General features: G+C 38.3%; 1 protein-coding gene across 2 annotated transcripts in view; it reads left to right on the top strand.

Annotated features, from left to right (window-relative positions):
* The window catches only part of MEGF10 (multiple EGF like domains 10), a 97795-nt gene that overhangs the window by 79176 nt on the left and 1104 nt on the right, over positions 1 to 17515 (top strand). For both annotated transcript variants that reach the window (XM_061377409.1, XM_061377330.1), the window contains exons 15-24: positions 1205 to 1339; positions 1709 to 1837; positions 4822 to 4950; positions 6605 to 6733; positions 8712 to 8840; positions 9370 to 9606; positions 11026 to 11153; positions 11303 to 11426; positions 12478 to 12522; positions 16365 to 16571. In XM_061377409.1, coding sequence (XP_061233393.1) covers positions 1205 to 1339; positions 1709 to 1837; positions 4822 to 4950; positions 6605 to 6733; positions 8712 to 8840; positions 9370 to 9606; positions 11026 to 11153; positions 11303 to 11426; positions 12478 to 12522; positions 16365 to 16571 — 1392 coding nt within the window. The remainder of the gene's footprint in view (positions 1 to 1204; positions 1340 to 1708; positions 1838 to 4821; positions 4951 to 6604; positions 6734 to 8711; positions 8841 to 9369; positions 9607 to 11025; positions 11154 to 11302; positions 11427 to 12477; positions 12523 to 16364; positions 16572 to 17515) is intronic.

The raw sequence follows: 17515 nt of genomic DNA on the forward strand, positions 1-17515 counted from the left end.
TCCTTAAGCATTTTTAACTAAATGCAGAAATTATTCTTACTATCTAATCTCTAAAGGCCTAGCAGTTAATCAGTTAATCCAAATGCAGACTAAGTGTAACACTACATATAAAAATGTTCCCTGTGTTTTGGAACTGTGCCTATAACCTGGACAAGAGGCTTCCAGTCCAGTGGCTCTCAGAGTCCCTCTCTGATGTATGGTCTGGAGGCTGGGAAGACAAAGGTCATATGAATAATTTGGATCCCAGTCAGAAAGTGCCTTTTCAGTAAACAGGAAGGCCTTTTGGCACTGTTTCACTTGGAAAAGTTAATCTCTCTAGAGAGGTCTGGCCACATAACTTCTCTCAAGTGTATAATTAAAAGACTGAATCTTGAATGAAATTAAAATGGAAAAGATTCCAAGCTGGTTTTCATCAGTGCTAATTGCTGCTGTGAAACAGGTATTTCTCTTGATGCATTACCTAATATTCTAATTTATCAGGAAATAAATGTCAAAAGGGATTAAAGCAACAAAGGAGATTTTATGCAACAGGTTTTTTTATTTAAATTTTTTCCTCCTCCATTTTTTTTTAAGAAATCAGTGACTTTAGTGTAAGAATTAAGTAGATGACTCTGTACTAGTTCTCTAAGGTTCCCTAAAATTTAGATGATGCATAGCTGCCTGTACCATGTAATAAGTACAGTGAATACTTAAATAAAAAGATGAATGGAAAACATTTGTATGTTTTTCTCAGTGAAGTAATGGCTATTTTATTTTAAGTTAGAAAACACAGAAGTCAAGGTCTAAGATGACCCTAGTCATCTACAGATAAAACTATCCACTCTATTTTTTTAAATTACTTTTCTTCAAAGGTGCTTTAAAAGACATTGATGTTGCAGAGGACATGTAATGTATATCAAAATACATATCATATGTATAGTATACATGCATTTCAAACATAATTCAAAGGCACTGAGGCCTGACAGGTAATAGAATGCAACTAAATCATCACTAACTAGAATATAATAAACCCTTCAGGAAGATGAGCACATCTCCTTTTGTGAGCAAAGCATGGGACTTTATAAATAATAACAACCACCACTGCAATCCTTGTGTATTTAGAAAGGAGAACTAATTCAAATTTAGGAACTCATGCACTGAAGAGTAGCTCACAGCCATAGAGAAAATACAGGAAGCAATGACAATTTGTTCTTTCTAATTCCAGTTTGTTCCCCTGGGTTTTATGGACACCGCTGCAGCCAGACATGCCCACAGTGTGTACATAGCAGTGGTCCCTGCCACCACATTACTGGCTTATGTGACTGCTTACCTGGATTTACAGGAGCCCTCTGTAATGAAGGTACATGTTATAATAAAGACTTTATGGGATGCAGACCAAGCACTGTAATTATTTTAATTTCATAATTTGGAAATAATGAAACCAAAAATAGTTTTTGTTTTAGTATGTGCAGCTTATAAATTAGAAATCCTAAGCAGGTTTAAGCTGTTTGAACATTCGATCCTGAAGTATAAAACCCATCGTATTCTTGTTTGCATTATTTGTATAATGAGTATGCATACCGGTCTTACCAGAATTTTTTATGCCTTACTTTAACATTATACTAAGCAACACATTTCTTGATCCAAGTACCAGTTGCTTTCTTGAAATAAGGAAAATACAATCTTGTTCTGATGACTAGGAGTTCTAATTCTGACAACTTGTTCTCAGTATGTCCCAGTGGCAGATTTGGCAAGAACTGCATTGGCATATGCACCTGTACCAATAATGGAACGTGTAATCCTATTGATAGATCCTGTCAGTGTTACCCTGGCTGGATTGGTAGTGACTGCTCTCAGCGTAAGTATCATATTTTTTTTCCTTTATTTTTGACACAATTGATCAAGGTTTGGCTATTTAAATTCTCTACTTTTTTTTGGTAAAAAAACACCGTGTAAGTCAGAAATGAGGACTTTATGGTATATAACGAAGAGATCCTAAACTTTTCTGCATTTCATCAGCACTATCAGAAACACATCTGCACCAGAAAGGGATCAATATTCATTCTTCCACTGTCCAAAGAAGAGCTGTAGAGAAGCTGCATGAGATTTGTTTCAGAAGTGGCAGCAAAGGTTACTTGTCCTAGATAAAAGAAAAAAAAGAATAAATCCCTATTGTGTGAATGGCCAAGCACAGCAATTGTCCACAGAGGCTCTGAAGTCTCCAGCCTGAAAGAGGTTGTGAAATTATCACTGTTGAAGATCCTTTGATGTTGGACTAGGTGATGCTAGAGGTCTCTTCCAACATGAAAAAGTCTGTGACTTGATGAATCTTGCATTGAAGAGAGGGTTCTTGACTTGTAGTTTGCTTGTCTGTAGTTATTCAGTCTTTCCATGGTAATGTGAAGATATCAGGGCTTGTATTCTCAGGACAGAGAGAAGTATTATTTTACAAATTAGGGACTGAGGCACTTAAATGCAGTGTTTTTTCTTAACACGGTTGCATATAGAGCCACTGGCAAGGCTCAGAACAGAGTCAAGATTTTGTCAGATACAATTTACTGCTCTGGCTACAAGATCATCCTTATTCCTGTTAAACATTTGAACATCTTGTTAACAAATTTTTCACCGTGACTTTTTAAAATACTTACAACATTTTTATTGATTTTTTTTTTCTTCTTTTTATAAATGTTTCACAGGTACATATTTTTAGTGTCATTCTACATCACTTGAATATTCTCTTGGTATGCTAAACTCAGGGACTACTTTGCTCCTGACTTAAAAAGAAGAAGGGTAGTTTTATTGTTTCATATTTTATTAAATAATTAGGCACTCCCAGATGCCTTGTTTGGTCTATGCAAATTACTCATGACAGGAAATAAATATCTGAAGCAAAATTCTCACAAGAAACATATCCAAATCCATAAAGTACCAAAATCCATACAGTCTGGCTCAATGACATGCCATAATTTCAGCCAACCCATTTTTATGAATAAAAGAAGCTGTACAAGACTGATATGTCAAAATTCAAAAGACATTGTGGTGGGGTTTCCAGGGAGGTGCATTTCCTAACAACGTGTCTAATAAAATTGTTTTATATCATTAGTGGGTTGAGTGGTCCAGGTTAACGGGCTCTGTAGCAGTGTGATGTAATGTCTGGTCAACTTGTTAAAAAAGCTTTGCTGGCTACGTTCTGTGAAGTGATTAGCATGCACAAGTCAATAAGATACCAAAATAAATCTTGGACCTGTTTCTGTGGAAGCCAATAGCAACAAACGTCCCTGTTTTTATGGTAAAATAAGTAGGTATTTGGGAGAGTAGCAGAATAGGGGTATTTAGGAGGAGGAGGGACTTACTGAATCAATAACAAGAAAATGGTGCCAGCAATATGAATGGAAGCATCTATTGAGGCTGTGCTCATGGACCGTAACAGAGGAAGTTTATTTGCTTTGTATAAAGGCTTTTCGTTCACATGGAAAATAATGATTCCATTAATTTCTTTTGGAACCAGCGACCCTTTTGAAACTTCTAACCTTTGGTCTGCATGTGATTTACGTTCCTTCTTCATTGACCAGTAATTTTGAATACAAAACAATACTAAAAATCATTGTGTGGCACAACTGAAATGGAAAGAACAAAAAACAAGCTTAGTACTTTTCTTCCAATACAACATAGTGTATTTCTTAACAAAGTGAAATTTGGACAAAGAGAACACTACAAAAATATAGCCTACACATTATGCAAACATTTAAAGGATTCGGGAACTCTTATTGCTGTCAGACAGCTCTCTGGACAACAAAATCAGTACCAGCAAAAGGAGTTACCAGTCTTTTTAAACTTACGCAGGTATAAAGCTAAGGCTTCAGTGTCTGATCTCTTTCTTATCTCTTCTACTTCCATAAAGCTATTCTTAGCTTATGCATCTCTTTAACTAAAGAAACAAATAAAAACCCCAGGATGTGAATCCTAATCAGCAGAAAAGGACTATTCTTGAGAGTACTGTCTGCATTTAGTGATATTCTGACAAGAAGAATACTATCTTTTGCTGTGTCTGAATAGTAATCATCATTTTGGAACCATTCACTGTTCTAACGGCAGCACACAGTATCAAATTAATTCACCATGACATTCTCCAAGCAGTCAAAAATCTACAGTAAAATTCTATCTCGTAACATGTCCAAATGATTGTGAATGAAAAAAAAATCTCAATTTTATAGAGAATTACTTGGATTTTAGAAATATTATATTGATTAATGGACCCACAGAAGCAACTGAATTAACGTGATTAATGTATGGTCCTGATTATATGTACCACCTCTAGGCAACTGTGTAGAATCTATACAGTGGAAATAAAAGAAGTAAGCTTAGTATTGGGTCTAAAGCAATAGATGTGTCTATTGCTCTTGGGTCTAAGGCTGTAAGAACGTTTCAGTCTTCTCTGTTCTTCTTCAGTTTTGAGCCTTAAAAGGCTGATCCCCTTAATTGTGCTTATTGAACTGTTTGCAGATTAAAAAATGAATTAAGAAAGGAAACTTGCATGGCTTTCTCTATGTGAAAGCTGATACGAGTGTCCTAGGTGCTGAGTATCAAGTATGTATCACTGGTCTCTTTCACATGTCTAATCTTTTATCTATTTTTCAGCACTTTCTATCTAGACTAAAATGATTTCTTAGTTAAAAAAAAAAAAAAAAAAAGCCTGTATTTTTTTCTCAGAATGAAGCAGCCCAAAAAATATGTTTAAAAGAAAAGCAGACCCTGAATGGAGCAGTGCTTACATATGAATGTAAGCAGCTCTGTTCATGGGTATCAAGGATCTTTGTCATTTGAGATTAATTGTTGTTTTAGCTTGCCCACCTTCCCACTGGGGACCAAACTGCATCCACACCTGCAACTGCCATAATGGAGCTTACTGCAGTGCCTATGATGGGGAGTGCAAATGTACGCCAGGATGGACTGGCCTCTACTGTACACAGAGTAAGTGACTTCTGTTATCCATCCTTAGTCTATAGTCATTGACAGAATTTTTCTTTACTATTTTCATGCTTTAACCATTGATTTCTTCCCATGCTGCTGAACTTTTTTGATACAGAAGATGCAACACATTGCCTCCATGGTTGCAGGGGAGGCCCTGTATAAGCACTGTCAGAGTGCTGATCGCTACATTTGGGATCCTCTTTAGCATTCCTTCAGAAGAAGACAACTTTTGGCTGCATCTGGGCATCCCTGTGGAAGAGTCTGTCACGTGCACACACAGAATGACTCTGACATTCAGATGCTACCACTGCGTATGTGTGGTTTGGCTGCAGTCCAAAGCACTGATTGTGTCAGTTCTTCAGCCATTCCCCACAGGGTGGGATGATGGTACCATTTAATTTCTTCCTTCTCTGAAACCATCCTAGCAAGTGCTCTAATAGCAGGGACCTGATGACCAAGACTTGTGAGAAAACATAATGCTGACTGAAGCCATAAGACTAGCTTCTACCTTAGCTGTGGCTGTGGTCTGCTGAGGCACAGTCCCTGTTGTCACTGCAAAATGGTCATACAGTACATCTTGTATCTGTAACTGCTATCTCCAGGATCAATTGCAACACCTCTAGCTCAGCACCTGTAATTCAGACACTGATAAAGCTATTTTATTGGGAACTTAGAAACTTAACTTCACAAGACTCATAATTTTTTGAATTTTCTTCATGTAATTAATACACTAATCTGGTATTTTTTTCCCAAGAACTTTTCATTAAAATTAAAATACTAGTCATGCAGTGGCTGCCTGCAAACTCATTCTATGTTGGGTAAGAGTTCATACTAAGTTTGAGAAGTAAGCATTTATTAGAGATAGATATTGATAAAGTTGGCTTTATCACATTACAGCTTCAATTTGTTTTACCTTCAATATGGGCACTCCTGCTGTCAGTAATCTGTGCACAACTGTTATTTTGAACTCAAGAAAATTAAGACTGCTGTGTTTTTCATTCAGTTCTTAAGTACACTTTTTCATATAATGAGAACTCTCCTTTTTCAAGTGAATAATGTCATAGTGGCAGGAAATAACTGATATATTATAGGGCCATATGGATGCAGTTTCGGAAGACATTCACTATACTGGTTCAGCTGTCAGCTATCATGGTTATTTTGCTTCCTGCTGATGAATAATGATCTCTCTGTGGTGACATGTCTTCATGCTGAAATGGTATCTTGGCAAGGAGCTGAGATACAATATGTTATTACTTTTATTTTTTTATGTTTCAACATCAACTGTGCAAAAATATGTCCAAGGGTTCATTTATCACTGAACAGACTCCCTACTCTGGTTCACAAACTGCCCTCTTTCTCCTCCTTCAAATATCTTCTTAAACCCACTTCTTTGAAGAGACCTTCTTGCTGCCTTCTTCTGAACATCTGCTGTTTGCGCAATTTCCCAACCTCATTTTTATGTAGTTTTTGCCTAGCATGTATTTTAAACTACTTAAAATAGGGTAGGTCTTGATCTATTATGTTTATAGAATGCCATGCTGAATAGTATGGCTATAGATATGACTTCTCAATAGCATACTTAACCAGGATATTTGCATTTCATTTCCAGAGCCGTTGTTTCACTCATTTTCCCCTGCTTCTTTTTGTATTGCAGGATGTCCCCTGGGGTTTTATGGGAAGGACTGTGCACTGATATGCCAGTGTCAGAATGGAGCTGACTGTGACCACATCAGTGGGCAGTGCACCTGCCGCACAGGGTTCATGGGGAAGCATTGTGAGCAGAGTGAGTAAGGATGGGAATTGTCCATGCATAACAGCAAATATTAAACCCTGAGCTGAACCTCTGTTGTTTTGGCTGGTGTTGTGATACAACCTTTTCACTTCAGTGGGAATTTTGATGGGGAAAGAGCTTCAGGAGTTGGACCTAAGCTTTTTCCAAACAGATCAAAGCCTGCAGAATTAGTTATTTAGACTGGTTCCAACTGGAATGGCTGTTTCTTTCAATTTATAGCTACATGTAAGAGGCATTTATACTTCATTCTAGTTTCTTTGGACATAGTGCTAAAAACCCCCAACAACTCTGTCATGTAAGTGTAACAACTGAATTGAAGTAATTGTCATTAGCATAAACCACAATGAAAACTAATAGAAAAGTAAAGAAGTACATCAATCCTAGAAGATAAAATTAATTTTATGATGTGGTTTTACAAAACAATTTGATGATAAAAGCATCATCATTTTGTTTTCATATGTGTATGATTATTTACCCCAGGAAAACAAGAATAACACCACTGACAAAACGATGCTACAACGTTGTACAATGTTAAAAGAATAATTGTACTTTTGTCCCAAGTTTTGCTAACACTACAGAATGGTGCTCCCACACTTCATGCATTATATTGCAGTGCAAAGCCATCTATTCAACCTGCTATGTTATAAAAAGTAATTTTGAATACTTCAGGAAATCTAGCTTTATAATTAAGTTTTATAGATATTGTACTTCATAGTATAATCTGATAATGATTTAACAGTATTAAACTAAACATTTTTGCATTTCTGAATTTGAATTTAAGTTTTAAAAATGGACTTTTCCTTCAATTCAGATTTCAAAATGCCAAAATACATTATAGTGTGGTGGGGTTTGCCCAGACATTGTCTTCATTACTTATGATCTTGTTTTACTGGGTATACCCAAGAGAAGGAGAAGGTATATAAGCACAAAATTCCACTTGAATCTAGATCTACCAAGACTGTAAGAATATTTACCTGGCACCCACTGTGTTACATTTTCTTGTAAGTTATTCTAAATTAGAAATACATAAAAGATAAGGTATATTCTTTTATAGATGAAAACCAAATTAATATGGTTACAAACTCGAGATATTTCAGAAAATTGAGTCTCAGAAGGTGAAGAAATATCACAAATTCCTCAGACTGTCAAAACTACAGTAATGCAACCAGCCACACACCAACAGAGGTGGTGGTATAGAGGAAATAATTTTTACCAGTGTAGGATAGTTCCCTATCATGCTGATTACATGACATAGAAGACACTTCGATCAGTAATTAATTATTGTATTGAAGTCATTTTGCATGAGAAAAAAATAACATAAAACTCTTCCAGTGAGCTTATTTTTCATAATTTACCATTTTTCTCCTGTAGGTAGTTCCTTAATGTAAACATTGCAGTACCAAAGTATGCTGTAGGCATACTCTTACTCTTTTACCACATCAGCACACCTGTCATATGACATAACACTGGCCAGATGTCTGGTTCCACTCATATGATTATGTGATATTTCAGGAAGGGATCTGAGTAACCTGTGAGACTTGACATTCTGGTGTAAAACTGGCACTTTGTTGCCAGTTTAAAGGGTCTTCTACCTTTTAAATGTTGGGGTTTGTGGGGGTTCTTTTTTTTTTTGTTTGGGGCACAGGTAAGATTTTGTTGTTTTGTTTTATTTATTTTGTTTTGTTTTGTTTTGTTTTCTTTCTTAATTTCATTGCCTCGGTGACAGCAACAGTACAAGTAAAGGAAAATCACTTCTTAATACAATCTCACACGCATACACACCTATACAGAGAGAACCTCTCAGGAACATCTTGTTAGGTCTACTACTAATAACACATTGCCATCTACTGGTCATGTATAAAAGCGTATGAGGTTAGAAATGCATGGTAGCATGTAAAGTGCTGTAGATCTGTAATACCAAAACATGTAAGTACTGTGCGTGATGTTTATTTGCACTTATTTTGTGCAGAATGCCCTCAAGGCACATATGGGTATGGGTGCCGGCAGATATGTGACTGTCTGAACAACTCAACTTGTGACCACATCACAGGAACATGCTACTGCAGCCCAGGCTGGAAAGGGGCCAGGTGTGATCAAGGTAAAAACTAGATGCAATAAAATTATTGTAATTGTTTTATATAAAACTTGGATTAATATATCAAATGCCATATCTATATTATTCATTAAATTAACCTGATAAGGCATGTGTGTTTAAATGTTCCATTCTATTAAATTATACATGTTCTGTAGATTTTTTAAAATATTAAATGCCTCAGTGATAGTCTGTTGAAGCAAAGCATTCAAGTGTAGATTTCATAACATGTTTTACAGTGCTGTGCTGTCCCAAGCTGCTGACAGAGCATGTGCTTTACCTGCTCTCTGCTTTTGCGTAGTGAGTGTTCTTACTTTTTCAACTCCATGAAAAATACCTCTTTCTTTGAAGAAGATGAAGGCTTTTCCTTAAGGCTAGGATTGTCTTCATATTGCTTTCTGATATAGTTCTATTTTGGCATTATTAAATGCAGTTAAATTAGCAGAAAGGTTTAGAAGTGAAATATTGTCTTCTGCTCCTGACACATAAGCCTCTGAATATATGCCACATATTTTCATTTCTTCTTGTATTTCAGCTGGTGTAATTATAGTGGGAAACTTGAACAGTTTAAGCCGTACCAGTACTGCCATCCCTGCTGATTCTTACCAGATAGGGGCTATAGCAGGCATCATTATTCTTGTCCTGGTTGTGCTTTTCCTGCTGGTGCTCTTCATAATTTACAGACAAAAGCAGAAAGGAAAAGAAACAAATATGCCTGCAGTGACCTATACCCCTGCTATGAGGGTCATCAATGCTGATTACAGCATTTCAGGTAAGTGGTATTTAGAACAGGGCTTTTTCTCTCTCTGTTGATCTTGTGTTTTTTTTTAGCTGAGCTCTGAAGTGAAGCTGAGCCCCTAACAGCGCTTAATTGTGCATGCTTCACGTTTCTGCATTAGTGAGGGCTCCTGTGAGCAGGAACATACTCAATTTAAAAAAAAGGATGATTGCACTTCTGCCTTGGAAGCTTTCCTGGAAGGGGAGGCTGGGGAGGAGCTCCGTGTTTAGGAAGGGAAAGAGTGAGACACTGCTCTCACCTGCCTTTCACAGGAGAGAAGCCCCTGAGACCGAATTGACAGCAGTGCTGGTGAGCTGGCACACAAGGCCAGTGGGATGCAATAGTAGACATGTGTGCTTACCTTTCAGCTATCAGGGACAGTTCACCTGAGTTCAGAATGAGTCTGTGCCAGCACCTACAGCTGCTTAGCTTGTTCTGCATCATAGTCTTTTAATCTCTGCTTTTGATACTATGAACATGGCTTACCCTGCTAAGATGCGTTAACTGTAAGGAACAAGTGCCGATATACCCTGCTTTACTGTGTAACCTTTTGAACCCTCAAATGTTTTTTCTGCACTAAAAAGTGGAAGTATGGACGTTTCTGTTCCTCTTTGCTTATTTTTAAACAGAATTGAAAAGTGTGGCAAAAAATAGTTTCTACAGAGACTTTAAATTCAAGGCCAACAGCTTAAATACAGACAGACTGTTACAGCTGTAGAAAATCAAGAATTTACATTAGTTGTGGCAAGATTCTGTAGAGAGGCAGATAGGAGAGTGGCTTCAGTTTAAAACAAATTAAGAGAAGGAGCAATATTCCTGAAACAGGAGTTTTCAACCTATGAATGTGCATGTGGATGGGTACATGAAACCATGTGGCATATCTAACAAGCATAGAGATATGCCTTCAGTACTTTCCTAAATATACAATTATCAGCATAGAAATCTTCTCAACCAAAAGTTGTATTTACATCAGTGTGTAATAACCATTACTGTAATTGAGAATGGATTTTTACCTGTTCTGTTTCTCCGCTTCTACTCCTTTGTATGTTGAGTGAAAACCTGCTTGCTCTGTTAGGTTTAAACTCACTTACTATAAATTTATTAGGTACCTTTGCTTTTATTAGGGAGAACAGTGAGTACTTTCTTTGCCTTCTGTATATTTTTATGATTTTATAGATCTTTAACATACTCTCTTTTCCACCATCTGTTTCCAATCCAGAGAATTTGAGATTTGAAACTTCAGTCAGTTACTATCTCTAATTTCTTCAAATGCAAGATTTTTAAACTTTTTTTTTTTTTTTCCAAGAAACTATATCAGATTCTGAAATCAGGACCGTACTGTCAAAAACATATCCTGAGAAAGAAATGCCATGTTATTTTTACTTGTTTATTTGTACTTCTTTTCCATTTCAGAAACCCTTCCTCATGGTAGTGGTGGAAATGCAAACAGTCACTATTTCTCTAATCCTAGTTATCATACTCTAACTCAATGCACTACCCCACCTCATGTCAACAACATGGACAGGCTGACCCTGGCAAAGGTAAAGCATAAAAATCTGGATCCTTTTGTGCAAATTAGCCTTTAATTTGCTAATGTTTCTGTTTAGTTTTACTTTCCCTGATTATCACATGTAAATTCAGCAACTTTCCATCAGTTTCAGTTTCTATAAAGTATCTTTCTTTGATACAGGCAAAAACCAGCCAGCTGTTTGTGAATCTTAAAAATGTGGAACCTGGGAAACGAGGCAACATCATGGACTACACAGGGACACTGCCTGCAGACTGGAAACATGGTGGCTACCTCAATGAGCTTGGTAAGGAGGAAAAATAAAACAGTAAGGAGAATGTGAATGTTACTTAGTGTGTTTGGGATGGATTGAAAAGCAGGGATGTTTTTCTGGTTCTCCACTTAGAGTAATGCCAGGCTTGTTAGACTGTGAGGTTTAGGGTCACGGATTTGACCTTCCATTAAGGCAGCATTCTTAGAGATAAAAAAGTAACTCCTTTTGAGGAACAGTTCATCAGTCACAGCAAATCAGCCTGATGCCCAATGGAGACAAGATGTGCAAAGTATCTCATTTTTATAAAAAGATTTGCTTATCAATTAGTTTCATAAAATAATGGGTACTGTACAGTAAGGGTCTGCTTTTTTGTACAGTTTTTACATTGTACAGAAATCACATATTCTTTTTAAATAAATTAGGAGTTGCATATGGATTAATAACCAAGTGCGTGCCAGGTCTCTGAAGACAGTTGTCAGGCACTGCTGATTGCTGATGTTTACATTGCGATTTATATTGAGAGAAATCTGTTACTAACAGATAATTGCAAAGCCGTAGACTTAGACAATAGATGTTTAGGCCATTTGTGCAGGCCAAGGGACTGGAACAGAATGACACTGAGCAACACAATGGGAGTGGTTAACTTTGGAAGCAAAGTACCAAGAAATGGAGCAAACTTTACATACCCTGCTATCTTCAGGTCAAGACAGGATGCCTTTCTGGTAGATATTTATCCAGAGTAAAACTACTCTTTAAACAAACAGCAGTTATTAGGCTCATACAAGAGTAACTGGGGAAGCGTAATGGCCCATGGTGTATGTGAGGTTGAACTAGTTTATTCCATGGTGCCTTATGACGTTAACCACTTTTCCCTGTTCAGAAAGCTACTGTTTGAAAGCATGCAAGCAAGTAGTAACAATGCTTCTGTACTCCTATATCAGGCAGTTTCACAGGGCTTATAAGAGAATTATTCTGTTCAGGTAGAAATTAGTCCCAAGGCAACTTTAAAAGCTTTAGAAGCTGTTATCTAATAATTTTTCTCTGATTTTAAAACTATTCTGTTTATTTGTGTTGTTTTTCTCAGGTGCTTTTGGACTTGATAGGGGATATTTGGGAAAGTCCCTGAAAGGTGAGGTGATTTTCTGATCCATTTAAGTGAATGGTGTAGACATTCAGTTTACTCTTCTAATTTATCTTTGGTTTCTGTGTGAAGAAAACATAAAATAATTTTTGCCTAAGTTATTCCTAGACATTAAATCAATACATGATATTTTTTTTCTCTTTTGAGGGGAAGGTTTAAATCAAATAAAATCAAATCAAATAAAAAACCCAACAAACTACAGAAAATCAAAGCAAGACAAACCTTTTTAAGTCCCCTATATGTCACATCCATCAAATGTTTCTGTAACAGCTGAGTCACAAAATAGTTCTATTCTAAGTAGACAGCAGAACAGGGATGGCCCTTGAATTCAGCCTAGAGAGCCAGGTAAGGATGCACGCTGCCTCTGAAGGGCTTTAAAAGAGATGCAATTCCTCTTGCAACTGGTATGGTAGGACTGCATGACTACAAGCCTGCACTGCTTCATCACATTCACTGCAGGCTTTGAAAGGGATAGGAAAATATGAATAGAGAGGAATTAAAAGCTTCAGAAATTCAGGGTAGACATTATATTTTCATCTTTTGAATTATCTGGTTTTCTTGTAAGATTTCATACTGCACCATACTAGTATGTGTCACTATTTTTGTTATATGATTCAGGTATGCCAAAGGTGACTAGAATTGCCTGGATATCCGGCAAATGTAAAGGTGTAGCTAAGCCTTAATACGGATAATGAAACAAAATAAATATGTAGGCAAAAAGCAGATGGTTTGTCACCTTGTGTATAATACAGAACAATTGAGCTGAAGGAGTGGTTTTATTATACCTGACATTTCCTAGATTTGGGTCATAACAACCCCATGCAGCACTACAGGCCTTGGAAAGCGTGGCTGGAAAGGTGCTCTGTGGAAAAGGACCTGGGGGTGCTGACTGATGGAGCTGAACATGAGCCAGCTTGGGCTCAGTCTGCCAAGAAAGCCAGTGGCATCTTGGTCTGTATCAGAAATAGTGTGGCCAGCAGGGCCAGGGCAGTGATCATCCCCCTGTACTGGGCACTGGTGAAGCTGCACCTCAAATCCTGTGTTCAGTTCTGGGCACCTCACTACAACAGCTGGAGCTGGAGTGGGTCCAGAGAAGGGCAATGAAGCTGCTGAAGCGTCTGGAGAGTAAGTCTTACGAGGAGCAGCTGAGGGATCTGGGGGTGTTGAGTCTGGAGAAGAGAAGGCTCATGGGGGAGGCTCCTGAAGGGAGGTTGTAGTGAGGTGCTGGTCAGCCTCTTCTCCCAAGAAACAAGCAACAGGACAAGAGGTAATGGCCTCAAGCTGCACTAGGGGAGGTTTAGATTAGATGTAGGAAAAAATTCTTCACAGAGAGAGTGATCAGGCATTGGAACAGGCTGCCCAGGGCAGTGGTGGAATGACCATCCCTGGAGATACTTAAAAGAGATGTAGATGTTGTGCTTATGGAAAGGTTTAGGGATGGACCTGGTAGTGCTTGGTTAACAGTTGGACCCAATGAACATAAAGGTCTTTTCCAACCTGAACAATTCTATGGCTAAGGGAAGCCCAATTAAAAATATATTAAAGCAGTCACAAAGTTAAGCACCTACCCACTGACAGGTTCACTAAGGTTGGTCTCATACTACATATTCAGAGTCAGGAACAAGCTGAGAAAGTCTCAGCTCTAGAGCTTAAATAATACAGCATAACACAGAACAACACAGAAAACAAAGGAACATGGACACCACAAAATCTCTTTCCACCATAAGAAAACACATCTCTTAAACTACAGTTATCTGTCCTTCAGTTACATCCTGAAATAACAAGCCACCTGATGTTTTCTGTTCAGTTCTATGTGCACCTTACAGAAACTTTTAAGAAGCTGGTTACTCTTTCAGTGTGGCCTCATACTCAAATTCTGATAGGATCATAGAGCGCTTATGGTTGGAAAAGACCTGAAGATCATCTAGTTCCAAACCTCCTGTCATGGGCAGGGATGCCTCACACTAAACCATGTTGCCCAAGGCTCTATCCAACCTGGTCTTGAACACTGTCAGAGATGGAGCATTTCTTTGGGCAACCCATTCCAGTGCCTCACCACCCTAAGAGGAAAGAATTTCCTCCTTATATCCAATCTAAACTTCCCCTGTTTAAGTTTTAACCCATTACCCCTTGTCCTATCACTACAGTCCCTAATGAAGAGTCCCTCCACAGCAACATTGTAGGCCCCCTTCAGATACTGGAAGGCTGCTATGAGGTCTCCACGCAGCCTTCTCTTCTCCAGGCTGAACAGCCCCAACTTTCTCAGCCGATCTTCATACAAGAGGTGCTCTAGTCCCCTGATCATCCTTGTGGCCCTACTCCAACAGTTCCATGTCCTTTTTATGTTGATGACACCAGAACTGCACACAGTGCTAAAAGTGGGGTCTCACAAAAGCAGAGGGGCAGGATCACCTCCTTTGACCTGCTGGTCACGCTTCTTTTGATGCAGCCCAGGATATGGTTGGCTTTCTGGGCTGTGAGCACACATTGATGCCAGATCATGTTCAGTTTCTCATCTAACAACACCTGTAAGTCCTTGTCCGCAGGGCTGCTCTCAATCTCTTCACCTCCCTACCTGTAGCTGTGCCTGGGGTTGCTCCCAGGTGCAGGATCTTGCACTCTGCATTGTTGAACTTCATGAGATTGGCATGGCCCCACCTTACAAATGTGTCAAGGTCCCTCTGGATGGCATTCCTTCCCTCCAGCGTATCAACCGAACCACACAGCTTGGTGTCATCGGCAAACTGGCTGAGGGTGCACTCAATCCCACTGTCCATGTCACCAACAAAGATGTTGAACAGGATCGGTCCCTATACCAATCCCTGAGGGGCACCACTCGTTACTCATCCCCAGTTGGACATTGAGTTGTTGACCACAACTTTCTGCATGTGGCCATCCAACCAATTCTTCATCCACCAAGTGGATCCATCCATCAAATTTATGTCTCTCCAGTTTAGAGACAAGGATGTTGTGCAGGACAGTGTTAAACACTTTGCACAAGTCCAGGTAGACAACATCAACTGCTTTGCCCCTATCCATCAGTTCTGTAGCCCCATCATAGAAGGCCACCAAATTGGTCAGGCATGATTCGCCTGTCACCACCCACTTCATTGTCTTTCATGTGCCCTAAAATGGCTTCTAAGAGAGTCTGCTCTATGATCCTGCCAGGCATGGAGGTGAGACTGATTGGTCTGTAGTTGCCTGGGTCATCCATTTTCCCCTTCTTGAAAATAGGGGTTATATTTCCCTTTTTCCGATCATCATGAACTTCACCTGACTGCCATGATTTTTCAAATGTGATGGACAGCAGCTTAGAAACTTCACCCTCCAGCTCCCTCAGGACCTGTGGATGGATTTCATCAGGTCCCATGGGCTTGTGCACATTCAGTTTCCCAAGATCATCAAACTGGCCATCCTTAATTTCATCTTACAATTTGCCCAGACACTGCCATTGGGAACAGTCTTAGATCACTTAATTTAATAGTGTCCTGAGTTTAACAATTAGAAAGGCAAAAAGTATTCCGAAGTTCCTCTTAAAAACTGATTATACCCATTTTCTGTAGTTAATTCTGGCTATTGTTTTAATGAGAACTGAAGGTTGTCAAATGTTGTAAAAGATATTTCCTGCTGGCAAGATCAAGCCCATGAAAAAGCATACCATTAGAGGTACTTTGCTGTATAATAATTTTGAAGTGTTATGACTGGTTTCCACTTAAATAATCATTTATGGGTAACTTTTTTAAACTCAAGATTAAAGAATGCCCTGGTTAACAGCAATGTCCATAGTATGTAGCATGCTTGAGAGAACAATATGTTTTAAATTTTTGCAGATCTAGTGAAGAACTCAGAATACAATTTAAGTAATTGCTCTTTAAGTAGTTCTGAGAACCCATATGCTACTATAAAAGACCCACCAGCTCTTGTACCAAAAAGTTCAGAATGTGGATATGTTGAAATGAAGTCACCAGCACGCAGGGACTCCCCATATGCTGAGATCGCCGGCTCTGCTTCAGCCAACAAGAACATTTATGAAGTTGGTGAGTACAAAATCTACTTCTAGGTGTTGGGAGGTTAAGAACAAAGAGCACAGGGTTTTTATTCTTTGAATCATTCTAAACAGAACACATGAAAAATCACTGAAAAAAAAAAAAGATGGTGCATTCAGATTCTCGTTTCTGCTCAAAAGCTGTAACAATCTCATTCTTTTGACAGAAGCATTATAGTTCACGAGAACAGAGTCTGAAATACCTTTGGCGCTGTTTTGTAACCTAGAGCTACCTCTGAATTTCCCTGGTTTGAAAGCCTTGTTTAAACAACAGTGTTAAGATAAGCTTAGCATTTGACTGCACTATAATTCAATGCTAGATTAGGCTGTCAAGTACTGAATACAGCTGGATTAAGTTTATGGGAGGAATAGGAAAGATCTGTTTCCTCCCCTTGGTCAGAAAAAACAGCATCTTCACCGACAGATGTAGTAGTTAGTTGATATGGGCTCCATCCAGCTACTGTTTTAGTATAGTTACAGAAAACTTCGGGGTCGTGCGGAAAGGTAGTTGTCCTAATGGTGTTTCTAAGGATTTTTATAAAATCTTGAATAAAAGTTGTGGGTGTTTTGGGATTTTTAGATTTTTTTTTCTTTGTTTGATTTTGGTTTGGTTTTGTTTCCTTTTTTTTTTAGGGTTTTTTTTTTGTTTGTTTTTTTGTTTTTTTTTTAGTTTATCCACACATAAAAGCCAGATGCTGGTCCACTTGCTTCTGTCAGCAAATATACTCATGGCAGGGCCCTGTTGCAAGCCCACAAGTGTAACTTACTTGAAAGCCAAGACCCCTAAACATCAGCCTTTGTTTTTACACCTGTATTTCAGGACTAAGCCAGACAAGGAATCTCTATATTGATGCAGAAAGGAAGGGATATATTTAAATGTGAACTGAAATGAAATACAGGATTTGCCTTATCTTTGCCATGTCTGGTGTTAAAAGT

The sequence above is a fragment of the Neopsephotus bourkii genome, unplaced genomic scaffold (assembly GCF_033783945.1).
Source record: "Neopsephotus bourkii isolate Nb327-2 ecotype Australia unplaced genomic scaffold, CSIRO-AGI_Nbou_v1 NB_30, whole genome shotgun sequence".
NCBI classification, from domain to species: domain Eukaryota; kingdom Metazoa; phylum Chordata; class Aves; order Psittaciformes; family Psittacidae; genus Neopsephotus; species Neopsephotus bourkii.